General features: G+C 37.1%; 1 protein-coding gene across 2 annotated transcripts in view; it reads right to left on the minus strand.

The window, feature by feature from the left end:
* The window catches only part of pde1ca (phosphodiesterase 1C, calmodulin-dependent a), a 42,819-nt gene that overhangs the window by 22,463 nt on the left and 3,251 nt on the right, over positions 1–17,105 (minus strand). For both annotated transcript variants that reach the window (XM_060870058.1, XM_060870059.1), the window contains exon 2: positions 15,680–15,706. In XM_060870058.1, the coding sequence (XP_060726041.1) occupies positions 15,680–15,706 (27 nt within the window). The remainder of the gene's footprint in view (positions 1–15,679; positions 15,707–17,105) is intronic.

The following is a 17,105-nucleotide window of genomic DNA, read 5'->3' on the forward strand; positions in this document are numbered from 1 at the left end:
TATTTGATTTCAAACCACCCACACTGAAACAATTACCAACAAGATGAAGGAGGCATAGCACAATATAGAGGAGGCATTTCCCTCTTGGCGGTCTATGGAGCATGGCATCAAGGAACGGCCCATAACATACCTTAAAAAATCCACGTTGGATCTGTAATATAAACCCTGGGTCTAAACCTGTTCATGTAGCAGACAAAGCTTTTTAAACCATTTAATAAAGCTCCTGAGAGCTGGTCTAAGTGCTGCAATAATCCTCTTTATCCCCAGCCAGATTGAATTCTGACACAAGTATTCATGTGCAAATAAAGACAGGAACAGACATCAATGACTTACAAAATCTTCTAATGCCACCATAAAACAGGTCAGAGTGCGACCAAAATCTATCCTTTGATATACATTATTCAAAAAGTTATAGGTTAAATGTTAAAAACTAAATGCTCCGAGCATGCCAACTGATAAAGCTTACTTATTGGTAACTTATTAAACACAATATGTCATCTCCTTTCACTGTTTCTGTATAATTAATATAATATACATTTCTTTGCCACTGATTTTTACTACTGCAGCTTAATACAAAATGCAAAATTAGCATGTTTACATCAGCAGCACATTAAGAAGACACATACTAATAGGAATGAGGCATTGTTTTATAATGAAACAATTTGGATCTTGATTTCAAGCAGAGACGATAACAGTGTAGCTGCTGTTTAAAAAACATTATAGTAGAGTGAACAGAGCAAGCAGAGAGCAGAGGAGGAACCTTCATCCTTCTTCACTCTCATCTGTAGTCTATGCTGCCTGATTCATTTAAGCACTCAATTAGTGAGATAACAAGCTGATGGATGGATTGGTTGGAGAGCAGAGGAAAGGGAAGGCTTGATGAAAGCCAGAGTGAGACTGAGAGAAGACAAGCAAAGAGATAGGGAGATGAGGAGGAGTTAGAGGATGAGGAGATTTGCAACAGCTCATCTCCTAGAGCTTCTGTGTATTTGCAGAGTTAATCAAATTGTTAATGTAATCAAGCTTAATCCTGTTCACTTGTTAAAAAAGGAAAGAAAAATAAACTAAAATATGGAGATTTCATACAGACCTATAATCACAGATACATCAAAACATGCAGATACATAATAGGGAGATTTCACTTGTTGATTGATTAACAACAATTTCTATTCTCTACATCCATTCCAATTGATAAATTCCCTTATCACATAAAGCCTGCACCTTTCTAAGTGTCCAGTGACCAGAGGCTCTTAATTCATGCCAGGACATAATGATGGGTTTATTATTATATATATGAGTTATGAGTTATTACACAATGTTAGCGTATGTTAATTTCAAAGCCGCATATGTCAGAGCATGCAATAAAGCCCGGGTGCATCAATGTCAGAACTGCGCTTGTCATTGTGTAAATGCCAGGGCTGAATGTCAGTTATTATTTAAGTGAATTGTCTGTTTTTGGAGAGTTGCATGAACTGAACAGTTGGAAGAGTGGGAGTGTTTGTGCAAGGTAACAAAAGTTGGTATAAGGGAGGATATTGCTGTTGAATTTTTCTTTGACTATAATCTATTGTTTTGAGCAAATAATAACAAAGACATTGTTGGAAACCAGGGATTATGAAGGTAAGTTACAACTTGTTATATATGAAATGGTTAGTAATTTGGTAGCATTGCTATCTCCCTGTTCCAGAGTCCCAGTTTGATCCTGACCTTCTGTTACTAGTCTGTATGGATTTCCCTTGGTGTTCTGCTTCCACCTCCCAAAAACATGCCACTAGATGTACTAGGGAAAAATTATTGGCTTAACAGTGTGTGTGCATTCATATTGTCTTACATTGATTAGCATCCCATCCAGGGTGTAGTCCAGCCTCATATCATCATTGTTCTGGGGATACAACTATGATAACCCTGACTAGGATAAAGCAGTTACTGAGAGTCAGTGATTTAGGGCTATTCATTTTGTTGGCTGATATCATAGAGTCATTACATTTCTTTTCATTATATGTTACAAATTGGCCTACAATATGCCTTTAATGAACTAGTATTAATGCTTACATTCATGTTCCATTGTGATTCATGCACATTTGGGGTGTAATGAAATGCCGTCATCTATATAAATTTACAAATATCTGTATCTGTACCTGAATTCAAACCCAATTTCAGCATGGAAAAAAATGTCAGCATGGAGCATGGTTAGAGCCAGTGACTAATCATGAATAAATGGATGTTGTGTGTTCATGTTAATAGGCACAGTTCTGCACTGGCCCCCAAGCTTTGTGTATGGCTACTCACTCGCTTGTGCCTGCATTACAGTAAAAACCTCCTACACATGCAATTTTATTTTGTTGGGTTTTGCCTGATTCTAATTCATCTCTTTTCAAACAGATGCCCCATGGCCCTTTTTGGCAAGCTTAAAAAAAACTAACAAAAAAAAAAACACATTGACTGTTCATTTCGAATAATGTTTTCATATTCAGTTACATCCCTGAGCTCATGGATAGTTACGTGACAGCCAGTGAAGTAGAATGAAAGGCAGTGAAGTGCAAGTTTAATGGAGGGTTTTAATTTCATTTTCAGTGGAACTCTCATAAAGAAATTTTAAGTTAATGTTGGTTGCGAGGTAATTGTGCATTAGATTATTAAATAACAAATTTATTTACTACTTCTTGGCATCCACCCAAATTATCATAGTATGTTGGCCTTACCAACGTTCTTGTGCACATTCTTGTTCTTGATATTTAGTAGATTTCCTCATCTCCCCAGAAATTAATTACTGGCTACGACACCGCACAGAACAAGTTAGTGTTCATGAATGTGAACATTTGTCTCAAGATGAAGAAACAGATGCACTTGCAGGTATGGCAGTTCTATTAATACAATTGCAAACAGTCCAAAACTCTAGGCAAAACTATGGCATATCATTTTAAACCAGAAAACACAGATATGAAAAAAAATCACATATCACACTGACATAATTATTCAGACCTCTACCTCAGTACTTATTTGAAGCATCTTTTGCAGTGATTTTACTTATTTGAAGCATCTTTTGCAGTGCTTTTAAATCTTTGTGGGTATGATGCTACAAGCTTTGCACACCTGGATTTGGGGATTTTCTGTAATTCTTCTCGGAAGATCTTCTCAAGTTCTGTCAGGTTACATGGGGACGATCGGTGGACAGCCATTTACAGATCTCTCGAGAGATGATCAAGTCTGGGCCACCAGAGTCTTGAAGTCATGTTCAAGGTTCTGTCTGAGCCATTCAAAGACATTCAAGAATTGTCCTTAAGCCACAGGTTTTCAGTGAGTATATTTCTGTATTTTGCTGTATTTACACTGCAGTTTCTGTTTAACCAGTGTTGCAGCCTCGACACTGAAAAAGACATGCTTCACAGTTGGGATGGTATTGTGCAGGTGATGAGCCTGGTTTCCTCCAGCACAATGCTTTTTGAGCCCAAACAGTTTATGAATCTTTGTTTTATCAGATAATCTTGTTTATCACAGTCTAAGAATACTTGCTTTTTGGCAAATTAAAAGCAGGCTTTCACACTAAAGAGAGGGTTCTGTGTGGCCACTCTGCTATAAAGCCCAGATGTTTGGAATGTTGCAGTTATGGTTGACTTTTCTGGAAGTTTCTCTCATCTTCAGACATGATCTCTGAAGCTCAACAAGAGTGACCATCCAATCAATTGAATGGGAAAAGTCCAAAGTGTAGAAACATCTCAAAGATGATCCAGAGAAATGAGATGCACCTGAGCAAAATACTTATGTTAAGTAAATACTTATGTTAATGTGGCATTTCAGTTGTTTCTTTTTAGTACTTGTGTATGGTACCACAAATCTGGCTTTTACTTGGTCATTATGGGGTATGAAGTGTAGACTGAAGTGGGAAAAAAAACATTTAGGCATAAGGCTGCAACATGACAAAATGTGCAAAAAGTAGGGCCTGAATATGTTCTGAATGCAGTTTATTTGCCTCCAACTATGAAAGATTTATCATACTATTTATTTCCAGCTGTGAATTACCCTAACTCCATAGACCATAGAGATGTTCCTACAAAATGTTGTAAAATACGGTTTTGTAACTCATCGTCAAGATCAAAGCCATATAACAATGTCTATGTCAAGATCAACTGCTTCATAGACTCTAAGTGCTTTGGAATAACAAATACCCAGGCCAGAAAAAAAAATTAAAAGTAGATTTAAAAAAAACTTGTTCAGGATATGGCTTAAGGCATCAAATGCTACCATCAAGAAAAGGATGCACCAACTTATCCTCAGGTTTTACATAACTTAAAGCCAACAAAAACAACATATGTTGAGTTCTGAGACAGAATAGTATGGTACTATGGATAGATTTTGCGAGAGTGCAAAATGGGGAAAAACAATAAACAAACATGGTACATCATTTGTGAAATAATGGTCAAATAGGCACGTATAGCTGCTAGTGGTTCACTTTTTCTGAATTAATACAATTATCTGGAAGGTGTGCATGCACCTAAACCTAACCTGCTTAAATGTGGATGTCACATGCTGTGGGCGATAAGACATATAGATAACTATGCTTATTTTAAGGCCCAAAAACTTTGGAAAGTTCTGAAAATCCCAAAAGCAGCAATTGAAAATTGCTTTATCACAGACTTGGCATAAAATTACTGTAGAATATTTCCAGCATCCATGTGCATGTCATGTCTATGTCATGTCTATGGGATCAGAATCTAATTGTAAATAATTTTGCCTGTTAAAATTTTTTACTATCAATATAATTAATTTTACTATTAATGATAGTAAAAAATATTTACTATCATTAATTTTCATCAACTTCCTTATCATTAAGTTGTTCTGAAATGCTAATGATAAGTGCTGTAATTCTAAAATTGAGTAAAATTGAGTTCATGTACCAGTGTACAGAGGGGAAAATTTTCAGTGTATCTGAACTAAATCATCTGGATATCTTATCTGGGCTCATCACTTTTGGGGGTTCACATTTGTACATAAACACATAAGTCTTGAAAAAAGATCTCTCATTACATTGTTACAGCTACACTTACAGAGTTTACTTAAGCTCTGGAAAAAAACACATTTACTCCTATTAAAGACTTCCATGTTTTTTTTTATTCTTTCTAGAGTTTTTATTCTATGGCTCAAGAAATGACTGACTGAGGCTTAACAAATGGCAATCTAGATACAATCCTATTTCTAATAGGAATTTTCAAATAAGTATTTAACCCACAAAAAGGTCTACTCAAATTAAATCATTTTAGTAACTAAAAATATTTGCTGTTGTGGAATAATTACTCTCCTGTAATGTAGAAGCTTTTCAATAAGCCTTTGTGAATTCAGGTAGACAGAGGCTACTTTCATCACTGGAGGATTGAAGTGCAAGCTACACTTTGATGGACTTTTTCAGCAGCAGCTGCTACAGTATCTGAGTGGAAAAAGAAAATCAGCAAGACGCTAAAGATCAGGCTGCTGGATAGACAGATTGTTCCCCGGTAATCTTGAATTCCCTCAGCACTTCAGCCCAGTACAGAATGATACAAAGGGACCATAATTGTGTATCTCTACCCTGAAATCCCTAACATCATCCTCACTGCATCATCATATGCCCCAGTGTCATCACCATGCACACTATATCTAACAACACCATGCCATATCCCCACCTCCTTCTCTAATGATTACTTTGTGCTAGAGGTTAACTAAACCTCCAAGGCATAATTAGATATGATTTATTGATAACTACAGCCAGATGATTGAGATTTGAATGGATAAATGTTAGTGATGAATGTTAAATGCTAAGGATGAATCTTGCATGAGGTTGGCCTTAGTAGGCCCTATACTGTACATCTCAATGACATCAACTTTTACTGAGCTTGTGTGTTAAATGCCATTATGCTCTAATGTCAGACATGAAAGAAGTCAGACTCCACAGTGATTTGCAGGAGCCACAGCCAACCAGAAGAAGGACAGTGAACAAATGTGAAAGCGTGAAATAGTAAGATGTTTAAGAGAAAAATGAATTCAGGACCTATACAAGTTTACCATTTTTCTTGCTAAACAAGTAAAGCATTTATTTTTTGGTTTGGTGGAAAGCTAGAGAATGAGTCACCTTATAAGTCACCTCATCCTTATTGTAGACATGTTTTAACTAAACTAAGTGGATTTGTTTTTACATTTCAGTTTTGGTTAAAATGGGTATTGTAAGTTGAGCAATAATTTTGCTCACTCATGTGTATAAGACTTATGTGATAAGACGTGTAATTTTGATATATGTGTCTTTATCTACTTTTTTACCTAGCATGCTAACATAGGTAGGTTTTTTCTATGCTTTATATGTTTAAAAATCAAGAGTAAGACAATTGAATCTTTTGTTCACCTTCAGTGTATGGATTCTATCTATGGATCTAAATCTGTTCTACTTAATATTTAATAATCAAATGTTAACAGTTTCTGTTCAGTGTTTCTCTAAACTCGATCAGCTTCATCAAACATGAGTCTATTGATCAATAAAGACTTTTACAAAAACAATGAAAACAGTTGGCAATTTTATCTTGAGAGTCATGAATGGTTAGTGTGTCCTTAACTGCATTCTACTAAACTGTATGAAAGTACAACAATGGTGCATTTGGGTAGACTGCAGTTGTGGAGGCAAAACGGAATTCTTTTTAATTCACATTTTTTATTTTTTTTTTATACATATTTTTAATGTCCCTTCTACAGCTGTAGTACTAACTGCTTAGCATTACTAGTGTGATACTTCTGAATAAATTCTAAATTAGATTGTTAGACAAGTGGAGAATCTGCATCTATATTGTGTCAATGTTTTCTTCCTCCAAGACATTTTGACATTTTAGGTTTTCAAAGATAAGCCAAAAGTTTTTAAGTAACTCTCATTATTGTCATAATTTGACAATATTTAGTAAATTATAACTAAATTTCTTTATTACTGCTGAGATTTGGACGTTTAATTTGACTGTCAATATTTGTACCTATTTATGAACAAGTCCCTCCTAGGTAAGAAAAATAAACAGAGAGAGAGAGAGAGAGAGAGAGAGAGAGAGAAGAGGAAAAGGAAGAGGAATAGGTAGAGGGAAGGATGTATTAAATATTCACCTCTCTATTTGGAGTTGTAACACCTGACTGGTGCTTTGTGAATTTAGATTGAACATTCTTAATTGATTCAGGTTCAATAGATGATGCACATATAGTCAGTCTACCCATCATGTAATTTATGCAAATGGTTGTTATTCCTCTTCTCTCGTTTTCTTTCTCTCTTTCTCTCCTGTAAAGGTCAGATGATAGAGGTCGTACTCGCCTTGAGGTTTCTCTTCTAGTGAAAAAATAATGATAAAAACAAACTGTGACCTGAGCAATACAGTGAGCTGTCTAAACATAGCCTGAGAGACAGTAGCATATCTCTGAAGCATTAAGCATGACCCAGGCTATTCTATGACCTCTGTGTCCTGTGCATTAAATTTAGCCATATTCAGAGTGAGTCTGCATAAACAGGATTCCATACCGACATGCCAGCCTCTTCTCACCACAGCACAAGCATAACCCCTGAGCCATTCTGCTCTGCATTTCTAAATGTTATCATAGCAAATAGACTCATAGGAAAGAGATACAACATTATTTTTATTTCCTGTATGACTGGGATTTAAAATTTATTTTTGCAATCCTTTAGATCTTACTGGTTACTACTGTAGTGATAGAGCACAGTTTTAGCCAGCAACCAGAGACTCACTCACTCACTCACTCACTCTGTCTGTTTTGCTGTCACACCCAATCATCATTCCATGTGAGGCATGCCCATAGACATACATGCAGGCTCATATATGCATGCATAGGCATACACAAACACACACACACACACACACACACACACACACACACACACACACACACACATACACACAGTGCTATGATTAATAATGTCTGACTGTATGAGCAGGAGAGACCTCATGCACTGGGGTTTGAGTTTCAGAAGGTGTGTGATATGTCCAGGGATTCCATCTTACCTGACAGATCAGATGACATACAAGCTCTGATTATGTAAAGGATATGAGCTTTGGTAAACATGTTAAGACAGTTAACAAATAATATTAGACTTGAAAAATTTGGCCAATCAATCAACATGTAAAACTGTAATAAATGCAAGAAATTAGACTTTCTGTGTTGGAACAGGGATAAACAATGAAGACACCCCTGAGGTCACTGTGGAAGGGAGTCCTCCATCACCACAGCCACAGGAACAGCTGCAGTGTGTGGGAGCACAGCTAGTAATCATAACTGTGCTTGAAGAGTTTAACAGCACACCAGTTACAGCCAGACATCAGCTAATGAATGCAAAAAAGGATGGCGAGGGAATGGCAATGGTGAGCAACATGTAAACATGAGCATTGTCCCGTTTGTGTTTGCTGTCTACTATGTATGAGGTGATTTAATGGAATAGGGTAATAGGGGTCTAGTGGTGAAACCTGTAGTGCCACACATTACTCAACTCCTCAGTCAGTCCCATAACACTGCAAGCTATAGCAGCAGTTCATGATTCCCTTAATATAATTCAATTTCAGATCTCATGTCTTAATATATTTTTCTAAATCAAATTCAGACATTAATTGATATTGAATCAGCTCTGCTGTTTTTTTCTAATCCATCATTTGGCTTTTTTATAACAACCTCTCCATTCATAAAGAAAATTCAGAATATTTATTGCTTAATTCATTTAAATGATGGATATTATCTCGGCCTAAAAACAGAATCAATGTCTGTACACAAGCTTTGTTTTCCACTCCTCAATCATGACTTTGCTCTGAGCCTGAAGGCTGTTTGTATGTATTATTCAAAGCAATCTGTTTTGCTGTTTTTTTATCTGATTTTTATAACAGCAAAGCATAAGCAGGAGAAAACTTTAGCATTCACAGTTCTGAAGTTCACTGAATATTTCGAATGCACACATATATTCAAAATGCATAACCATCTACTCTGAACTAAAAGTTAAAGTCTGTGTCATTTAATGGCACCCAAGGCAATGAGGAAGGTTACTGATCAAGCAAGCTCCCCAGTGCACTCCATCATGAAGCAAAGACTAGTCAGTCAGCTAATGACTTTTCAGTGTGTGTGTGCATGCTTGTGTGTGTGTGTGTGTGTGCATTATGCACACAGATGGTAAACAAACACTTGGAAGCTGAATGTGTTTAGACTGTGTGCTGCAGGAAGTATTTATTCACTAATGCTTCACAACATGACATTTTGCAAGCACAGAGGCAGTTTCAAAGGGTCCTTCATCAAGAAAAACATCCTTTTGTATTGCTCAAGTATTGACATCATTTCCCCAGGGATCAGCACATGACAGAATGGGAGTGGCTCCTATACAAGCATCAGCTGGACTCAAATGAGAAACAAAATGAATTCATCACATGTACCAGGTTAAGTGGTCTGCTGGAATTATTGTAATAAGATTACAGCATGTTTGCTTTCATTTGTAAGCAGTACAGCTCGTGGACTGAACAAAAACATCCCATCCATACTAGACTCACTGGTGTATAATAGAGAGGTAGAAATTATGTTTATTGCACCATCACTACAATACAAATCCATACCATTCCGGTGTACAAAGACAACAATTATATTAGAGAAACAGCAAAGGAAAGCTACAGTATATACTGTGTAGTGCCATAATGTGCCATTCCTGAGGTCTGGAGGAATGTTTGACAAAACTGGTAAATATTTGTCTTTCAGTCTCTCTTGCTGTTTCAGAAAAACTGCTAAACAGGAAAACCCTGTGAAAAACAGTCAGAAACGTTTTAGGGGAAAAGGAACAATAAATAATTTACAATAACCTAGTTGCACAAGTGTGTATACCTCTAAACTAATAATTATTTGAAGCACCTTTTAAATTTTTCACACCACTCTGGTGACCATATAGCCATCAAATTGTAACTCGGCCTGCTTTAGGCCATACCACAGATTTTGAGCTGGATTCAGTTCTGGGCTCTGGTTAGATCATTTAAAAACATTGATCTTTTTTAGGTCATTCTTTTGTTTATTTGGATATATGATTTGGGGCATTGAAAGGTGAAAGGTGCTGAAAGCTGAAACAAATTTTTATTTTCCTCTTGCTAGAAGACATCTGAAGGTTTTGCACTAAAATCAGCTGGTATTTGTATCTACTCATGATTTTCTTTACTTCCCCAGTCCAGGCATGTGAAGAATATGAGAGATTGTTGTCACATGCAGTGAGTAATCAGTACTTCTCAGATATTCCTGCAGCTCTTTTTGTGGTTAATCAGAATAATTTCATTGATGACAGCTGTATGATAATTACTTTTGAACATGAGATTGAATTTTATTGGTTCATTCTGAAGCCAAAATCCACAATTATAACAGGGTGTGTACACTTATGCAACCAGGTTAATTTAACATTGTTTATTTGTCCTATTTTTCTATAAAATATTTTTGATTGTTTTCACCTTGAGGGTGGACATAATTCATCTTGATTCTATATTTTATACATGGAATCACAAAACTCTGTCTTTTTAACAGGTAGAATTTTTATATCCATTGTACATAATTCTGGACATTTTGGATTTTATAAGATATAACTTATATTTGCCTTACTTAGCTGTGTTCATTTAACTCTAAAAATTAGGATTTTTAGCTATAATATTAAATTTTCTAGAATATTTCACCCATGCTGTACATCTTGGTTGCTTATAGGTTGAGAAAGTATAATGGTGACTACTAACTAAGCCTACTACCTTAATACAAGCTTATAAACAATGTCTATCTTATATCTAACAAGCTTATAAACCTAATTCTCAGTGGAAAACAAGGACCAAAAGTTGAAATAGCTTCCTGTGACTAATGCTCTAGTTTCTGGCTTTGGGGTCTGAATGCTGTCACAAATAAAATATTTTCACATTGCCCCTGCTGCGCTCCCACGACCTGGACCCTTGATGTGTAGTATTGTGTATGATCAGTCAGCTGTGGCCAAATCCAGTCCAGCTGGGTTAGTTTTGCCGAGCTGCTGCACTTTTTCACTGCTGAAAGTTCCTACCTCCCCCAGAAAACATGCTGCTGTTTCCCCCAGCAATATTTGAGCTGAGAGAAGGTTAAGCTAAGTTTGTATTTCCTCTAGATATCTGCATTGTTGACAGGGTCATGGATAGTATTGCATTTTTGGCAAGACAGAGAGAGACACACACAAAGATGGTCTATCAGAATCAGAATCAGAATCAGAAAGAGCTTTATTGCCAGGTATGTTTTCACATACGAGGAATTTGTTTTAGTGAAAGAATATAGATGTAGAGATATGTTCAGAGATATTCTAAAAAACCTTAAAATTTCTTGCAAGAAAACATTAGCATCACATTTAAAACTTAATGCTCTGAATAAATTATACGATAAATGGTATATGCAAACCATATTTTTTACATATAATCATGATAATTCAGGGGAGGCACAGTGGCTTAGTGGTTAGAACATTTGCCTCCTTGCACCCGTTTGAGTTTGAAAGTTCTTCCCATGTGTCAAGGATTTCCTTTGAGTACTCTGGTTTCCTCCACAATCCAAAGACATGTGTTGTAGCATGACTGCCATTTCTAAACAGTACATAGTGTGTGAGTCTGTGTTTAATTGTGCCCTGCGATCGGTTGGGAGCCCATCCAAGGATAATCCTTCCTTGTTCTTTGAGTCTCTTGGAATATTATCCAAGTTCACCCCTTACCCTGAGTAAAATAAACAATAAAAAGAAAATGGATGGATGAATGGATGGAAAATAAACCAGCACTGTACTGACCAAAAATTATTTTTCAGTTCCAAATTTTACCTTATGTGATAACCTGTTCTGTTCTTCATTGACCTCACATGTTATTATTTCAAGGTCTAAGCTTAGTCTGCTTGTGCACAAAGCACCTAGAGAGGGTGAAGAGGTCTGGGACAATCTGCCGGTGCTCCCTGCACTATGAGATAAACTTAAAAGTCATTTATTCTCTCTCTGTTTCTTCAGGCAAAGAAGGCAAACAGGAGAGAAGAGGAAGAGATCAGAAAGAACTGTCTTCACAAACATCACAATTTTTAATTCCCACTAGCCCCTGGCAATTATGGGATGCATGCAGAGTTCGTGATCCGTTTACGGTAGAAACAAGTGGAAGAAACAATGCATGAATGACAATGTCAGTGTGAAGAAACTCTACGGTACGTTGCTGCCTGATATGTCCTTCTTTACATTCATCTCACACAAAAAACAGAACCATGGGTGCACTAGGGAGAAAAAGTCAAGTTGTGAGGTGCAATCACTGGGTAAATACATCAGGTTTGCCTCAGTAATTATCTCATTTAATTATCAGATGTGTAGACTGTGATTCACTGGGTGTGAAGTAATCAATTAAGAAGTGAAAATCAGTCAGTGGAGAGGCAAGACAAGGCAAGATGTCTCAACTCTAGGCATTCTGAAAGCACAGAAAATAGCACTCATAAAACACCATATAATGTAGGTCATAGTTGTGATGTTATGGTCTAAAGATAAGACACTGCAGTCCAGTCAGACGTGTAAAAGGAATTTGCTCTTTGAGAACAAACACTAAATATTTATCTGTTCTACACTGAGAACCATTGTAGCAAATCAGTGAAATACATATTCCCCTTTCAGTTAGATCTGGATTAGGATACCTAGAAATGCAGAGCCAAAAGGTTAAAAAGAAAGGCGGGAGAAATATAATTAAAAGCCAACGAGGGCATGTAAACAAAACCCATCTGGAGGGCATTCTGTTTGAGTCACATTTATTACGCCATGTGTGAAAAACAGATTGAGCCAACGACAGGGTTCGGGGGGTCTGCTATGGCTGTGTGAATATGAGCTGCCTCCAACTGGGCAGGCAGCCCTAATTAGATTATCAGAAAAGGCCACACTGATGGCCATTAAATCCACCATGCACTCTGTGAGCCGTTTCTCAATAGCTTGAAAATGAGTTTGGGTCAAGAGACAAGTAGTGAAAAACATCCGTGCCAGAGAGCTGAAAGCTGAAACCCTCATGATGGCTAGTTCAATTAAAAACCGTATGACACCAATTAAAATACTTTATCTCTGGTAGCTAAAAAATGTTTTGATAAAATGCCGATAAATTCTTGTTGAATTTCAAGTCCAATCAGTAACAGCTTTGTTCTTTTAGTGATTTGCTTTGTCAAAAAATTGTTGTGAGTTGACTGTACTGTAAGTCAACAATTTAATGACTCAGTTTAATACTTGATAAGATAAGGGTTGAGATCTAATATATTACTTATGCAGTTTTGTTATGACTCTGCAAAGGTGCCTTTTCAAAGCCTACAACAAGGTTTAGAATGAAGACCTAATTGCCAGTTAAATTAGGAAATCTGAATTGAATCTAGAGGTCCTCGACACAATGGAAGAAGTAAAACATTTCTTGAGAGACTATATTGAAGTACTACAGAAAACTATTCAGGTACTATTCTGTTAGTAGAGAACATATTCAAAAGGCAGATAAAGCAAGTGCAGTCACTGTTCATGGTAAAAAGCTCTTAGATTTTCTTAAGAAAGTGCAACAGCAAGAGTGGAGAGTCAGACAGCAATGTGACTGGAACACGAAAACAGAGACCCATAAGATTATATTAGCAGGGTGGATATGAGAAAGTCCTGGCTTTCAGAACTTCAGCTTAGTCCTCAAGGGAATGAATGCACGCAGTCAGTCAGTCAGTTATTATGAATCTGTTTTCTCTTAAAACAATGCAAAGAATTCAGTGAACAGCCAAAGGGAGACAAACAAGTGGAAACACTACTACTACAATTTGTCTCTCTCTTTTTCTTTTTCATTTTCAAAATAGGTTTCATCCATGACCCGAATTGGCAGTATCTGTGCCTAGAATAATGGAAGATGAGAATAATTCAGGGAGTTGTGTGCCACTAAGGACGTCATTAAAAAGCACGTGTTATTCCAGAATTAACAGTAAGGTATTATTAAAATGCCGCAACCATATAAGCGCAGATACTTAACATTCTGCAGAGTTTTCTGGGATCATTTACATTACTTTACTTGTTTAGGCCATGTAGAAAACTACAGACTGCAACACGCTTAAAAAATCTAATGAAGCATCTACTGATGAAAAAGAAAAATAAGATGTTAAGTAAATTTATTTGCCCATCTGAGAACTTGATTACTTTAGATGCAGTAGGAGCCTGACAGCTCTGCACTTTAGCTACAGACGTCGTGATTCCATCTCCCATATGATTGGGATTTAAATGAATCTGTCTCTCTGTCTCTGAGCATCCTCACCTTCTCAATTCATACTGATTACACATAAATCTGGGACCAAAATGTAATATTCATCTGACAGCATGAGTCATCATACAGTAGATGACTGCTAGAGTTCATGGAACATCGCATTTGGATCACTGTAACTGCATTAAAGTGACCTAGCCTGGATTTGCAGAGTCAACACTGGTCAACACTATTAGCTCAGGGAGCAGGAGATCAATAGGTTTCCGAGTATGTGAAACTGACAAGAGTAGAGATTGGGATAGGATTTGGATGGGTGGGGGTGGGAGGGGGCATTATCTAAGTGTGAATGCAACAGAAAGCCAAACAAACCTGGCTGATAGTGATAATTATGTGCAATAAAACAACCCTTCCGAGACCAAAGTCACACACACAAACACACCCGGGACTTAAAAAAGTGTTTCATCTGACTTATTCTCTTGGCACAATGTTGTCCTGTGTGCTACTCTTCTATGTGCACATGTGGGGAAAATAAAATTATTATGAAATCATTAGGTTTAATTATTACTATTTAGAATAATCTAATTATTGTGGTTTTGTTACTTTTCAGTTTTTTCGTGTTCAGATCTATTTGTCTGATGATTTGCCCTTAAATCTGATGGCTACTGTCATTAGTGTCTGCAAAGCTATTGGTCTTTGCTCATATACACACACAGAGATGTCCTCACATTGTTCTTACACACTCACCAAACACTTATCAACAGACGCACATACACACCCGTAAAACAGTGAGACATGAAGAAGGGCTGGGGATACAGGAGCTATTGCTGGCTGTCTACAACATGTCAGCTTACTGGCTGGATTGCATTCAGCTGTGGCCAGAACACTTCCATGGTTTGTTTCTGGGAAATGTTATGAAAGGAGATATATGTGTGTGTGTGTGTGTGTGTGTGTGTGTGTGTGTGTGTGTGTGTGTGTTTTATTTGTTAAAAGAATGACAGTCCTACACCAAGGTCAGTGATGACACAACAGTGATATCAGATCAGCTCGGCTAATAATCCAGCTGGCAACCATTAGACCCCCACCTCCTAAATGTCTGACATAACTTTATGTTTATCAAGAGACACATACATGCTCATACACTCACACACACACACTCACACACACACATCCGGGACACAAACTTACAACAGACACCAACATAGGAATCCTGCTAAACTACTGATGGCATCAAAAAACTCTTCTTTTCAGACAGCGAAGAGATTAAATAACATACAGTGTTACTGTACTTGGTATTTGAATGTAATACATTCACACATACAAATGGAAAGAACTGGGTTTACTAAGCATGAGGCAAAGTGACAGTTTATTTTATTTTTTTTACAGAAAGAACTTTACACAGATATATCACATTCACTGCAAAGATGCCATTCGAATGGCATAGATCTTACCTTTGTGATGTCTTCTTATATTTTCTCCTGAAAAACAGGAGAAAAGAAACATGAAACAATCCCTATTTCACTATGATGTGTAAAATGATAAGCTGGAGCAAGGTCACAGGATTTTATAGGATTTTACTGGTCTTGAAAGTTGAATTGCAGCTTTCTCTCTGAACATCCTTCCATAAAACCCTGAATCATCAGATTTAGTGATAACAGTCTGAGATAAGTTTTCCTACTTATCAATATTCACTTTGATATAGCTGAATCCTGCTGTTTGTGGCTGACAGATTATCTTTAGTAAAGAACACACAAGACAAATGGTTCTCATATAACATACTAGGTCAGGGCTCTCAGAAAGCATTCAGAAAGTATTCAGACCCTTTTTTTTGCGGTTTTGTTATGTTGCAGCCTTATACAATTGTTCAAACTCAATTTTTTCTCATTAATATACACTCAGCACCCCATAATGACATAGTGTTCACAGAATTCTAAAAATGTCTATAAACCTATTAAAAAGAAAAAACTAAAATATCATAAGTATTAAGACACTTTACTCAGTACCTAGTTGAAGCACCTTTGATAATTAATAATAAAGATAATCAATTACAGGCTTCACAGAGTTGTCCCTAAACCACTTCTTTTGTCTTGGCTGTTTGCTTGTTGTTGTCATGTTGGAAGGTGAACCTTTTACCCAGTTTGAGGTCCTGAGTGCTGAAAAACAGATTTTTATTAAGGAAATCTCTGTACTGTGCTCCATTCAGCTTTCTCTGAACCCTGACTAGACTCCCAGGCCCTGCTGCTGAAAAGCACTCCCACAGCATGATGCTGCCACCACCATGCTTCACTGTTGGGATGGTATTGGGCAGGTGATGAGTGGTTTCTGCATTCCTCCAGACATAGAATTTAAAACTGAGGCCAGTTCAGAACAGAACAGTTCAATCTGGGCTTCATCAGACCAGAGAATCTTGTTCCTCACAGTCTTTTTGAAGTGCTTATTTGCAAACCCCAAGTAGGTTTTCATGCTTTCTGCACCGAGGAGAGGCTTCTGTCTAGCCACTCTGCCATAATGCTCAGATTGGTGGAGGGCTGTAGGTTGTCCTTCTGGAACTTTGATCCATCTCCACACAGAATCTCTGGAGCTCAGTCAGAGTGACCAATGGGTTCTTGGTCACCTCTCTTACTAAGCCCATTATGTCCATATTGTTCAGTTTGTTCAGGTGACCAATTTTTATTTGTTCCAAACTTCTTTCATTTGGGCCAATGTGCTCTTGGGAATCTTCAGTGCAACAGAAATATTTTTGTAGCCTTCCTCAGATCTGTGCTTTGCAACAATCCTGTATCTGAGCTCTGCGGGAAGTTCCCCAGTGACCTCATTACTTGTTTTTTGCTCTGACATGCATTATCAGCTATGAGGCCTTCTATAGAGAGGTGTGTG

This window comes from Tachysurus vachellii, chromosome 5 (assembly GCF_030014155.1).
Source record: "Tachysurus vachellii isolate PV-2020 chromosome 5, HZAU_Pvac_v1, whole genome shotgun sequence".
Classification (NCBI taxonomy): Eukaryota; Metazoa; Chordata; class Actinopteri; order Siluriformes; family Bagridae; genus Tachysurus; species Tachysurus vachellii.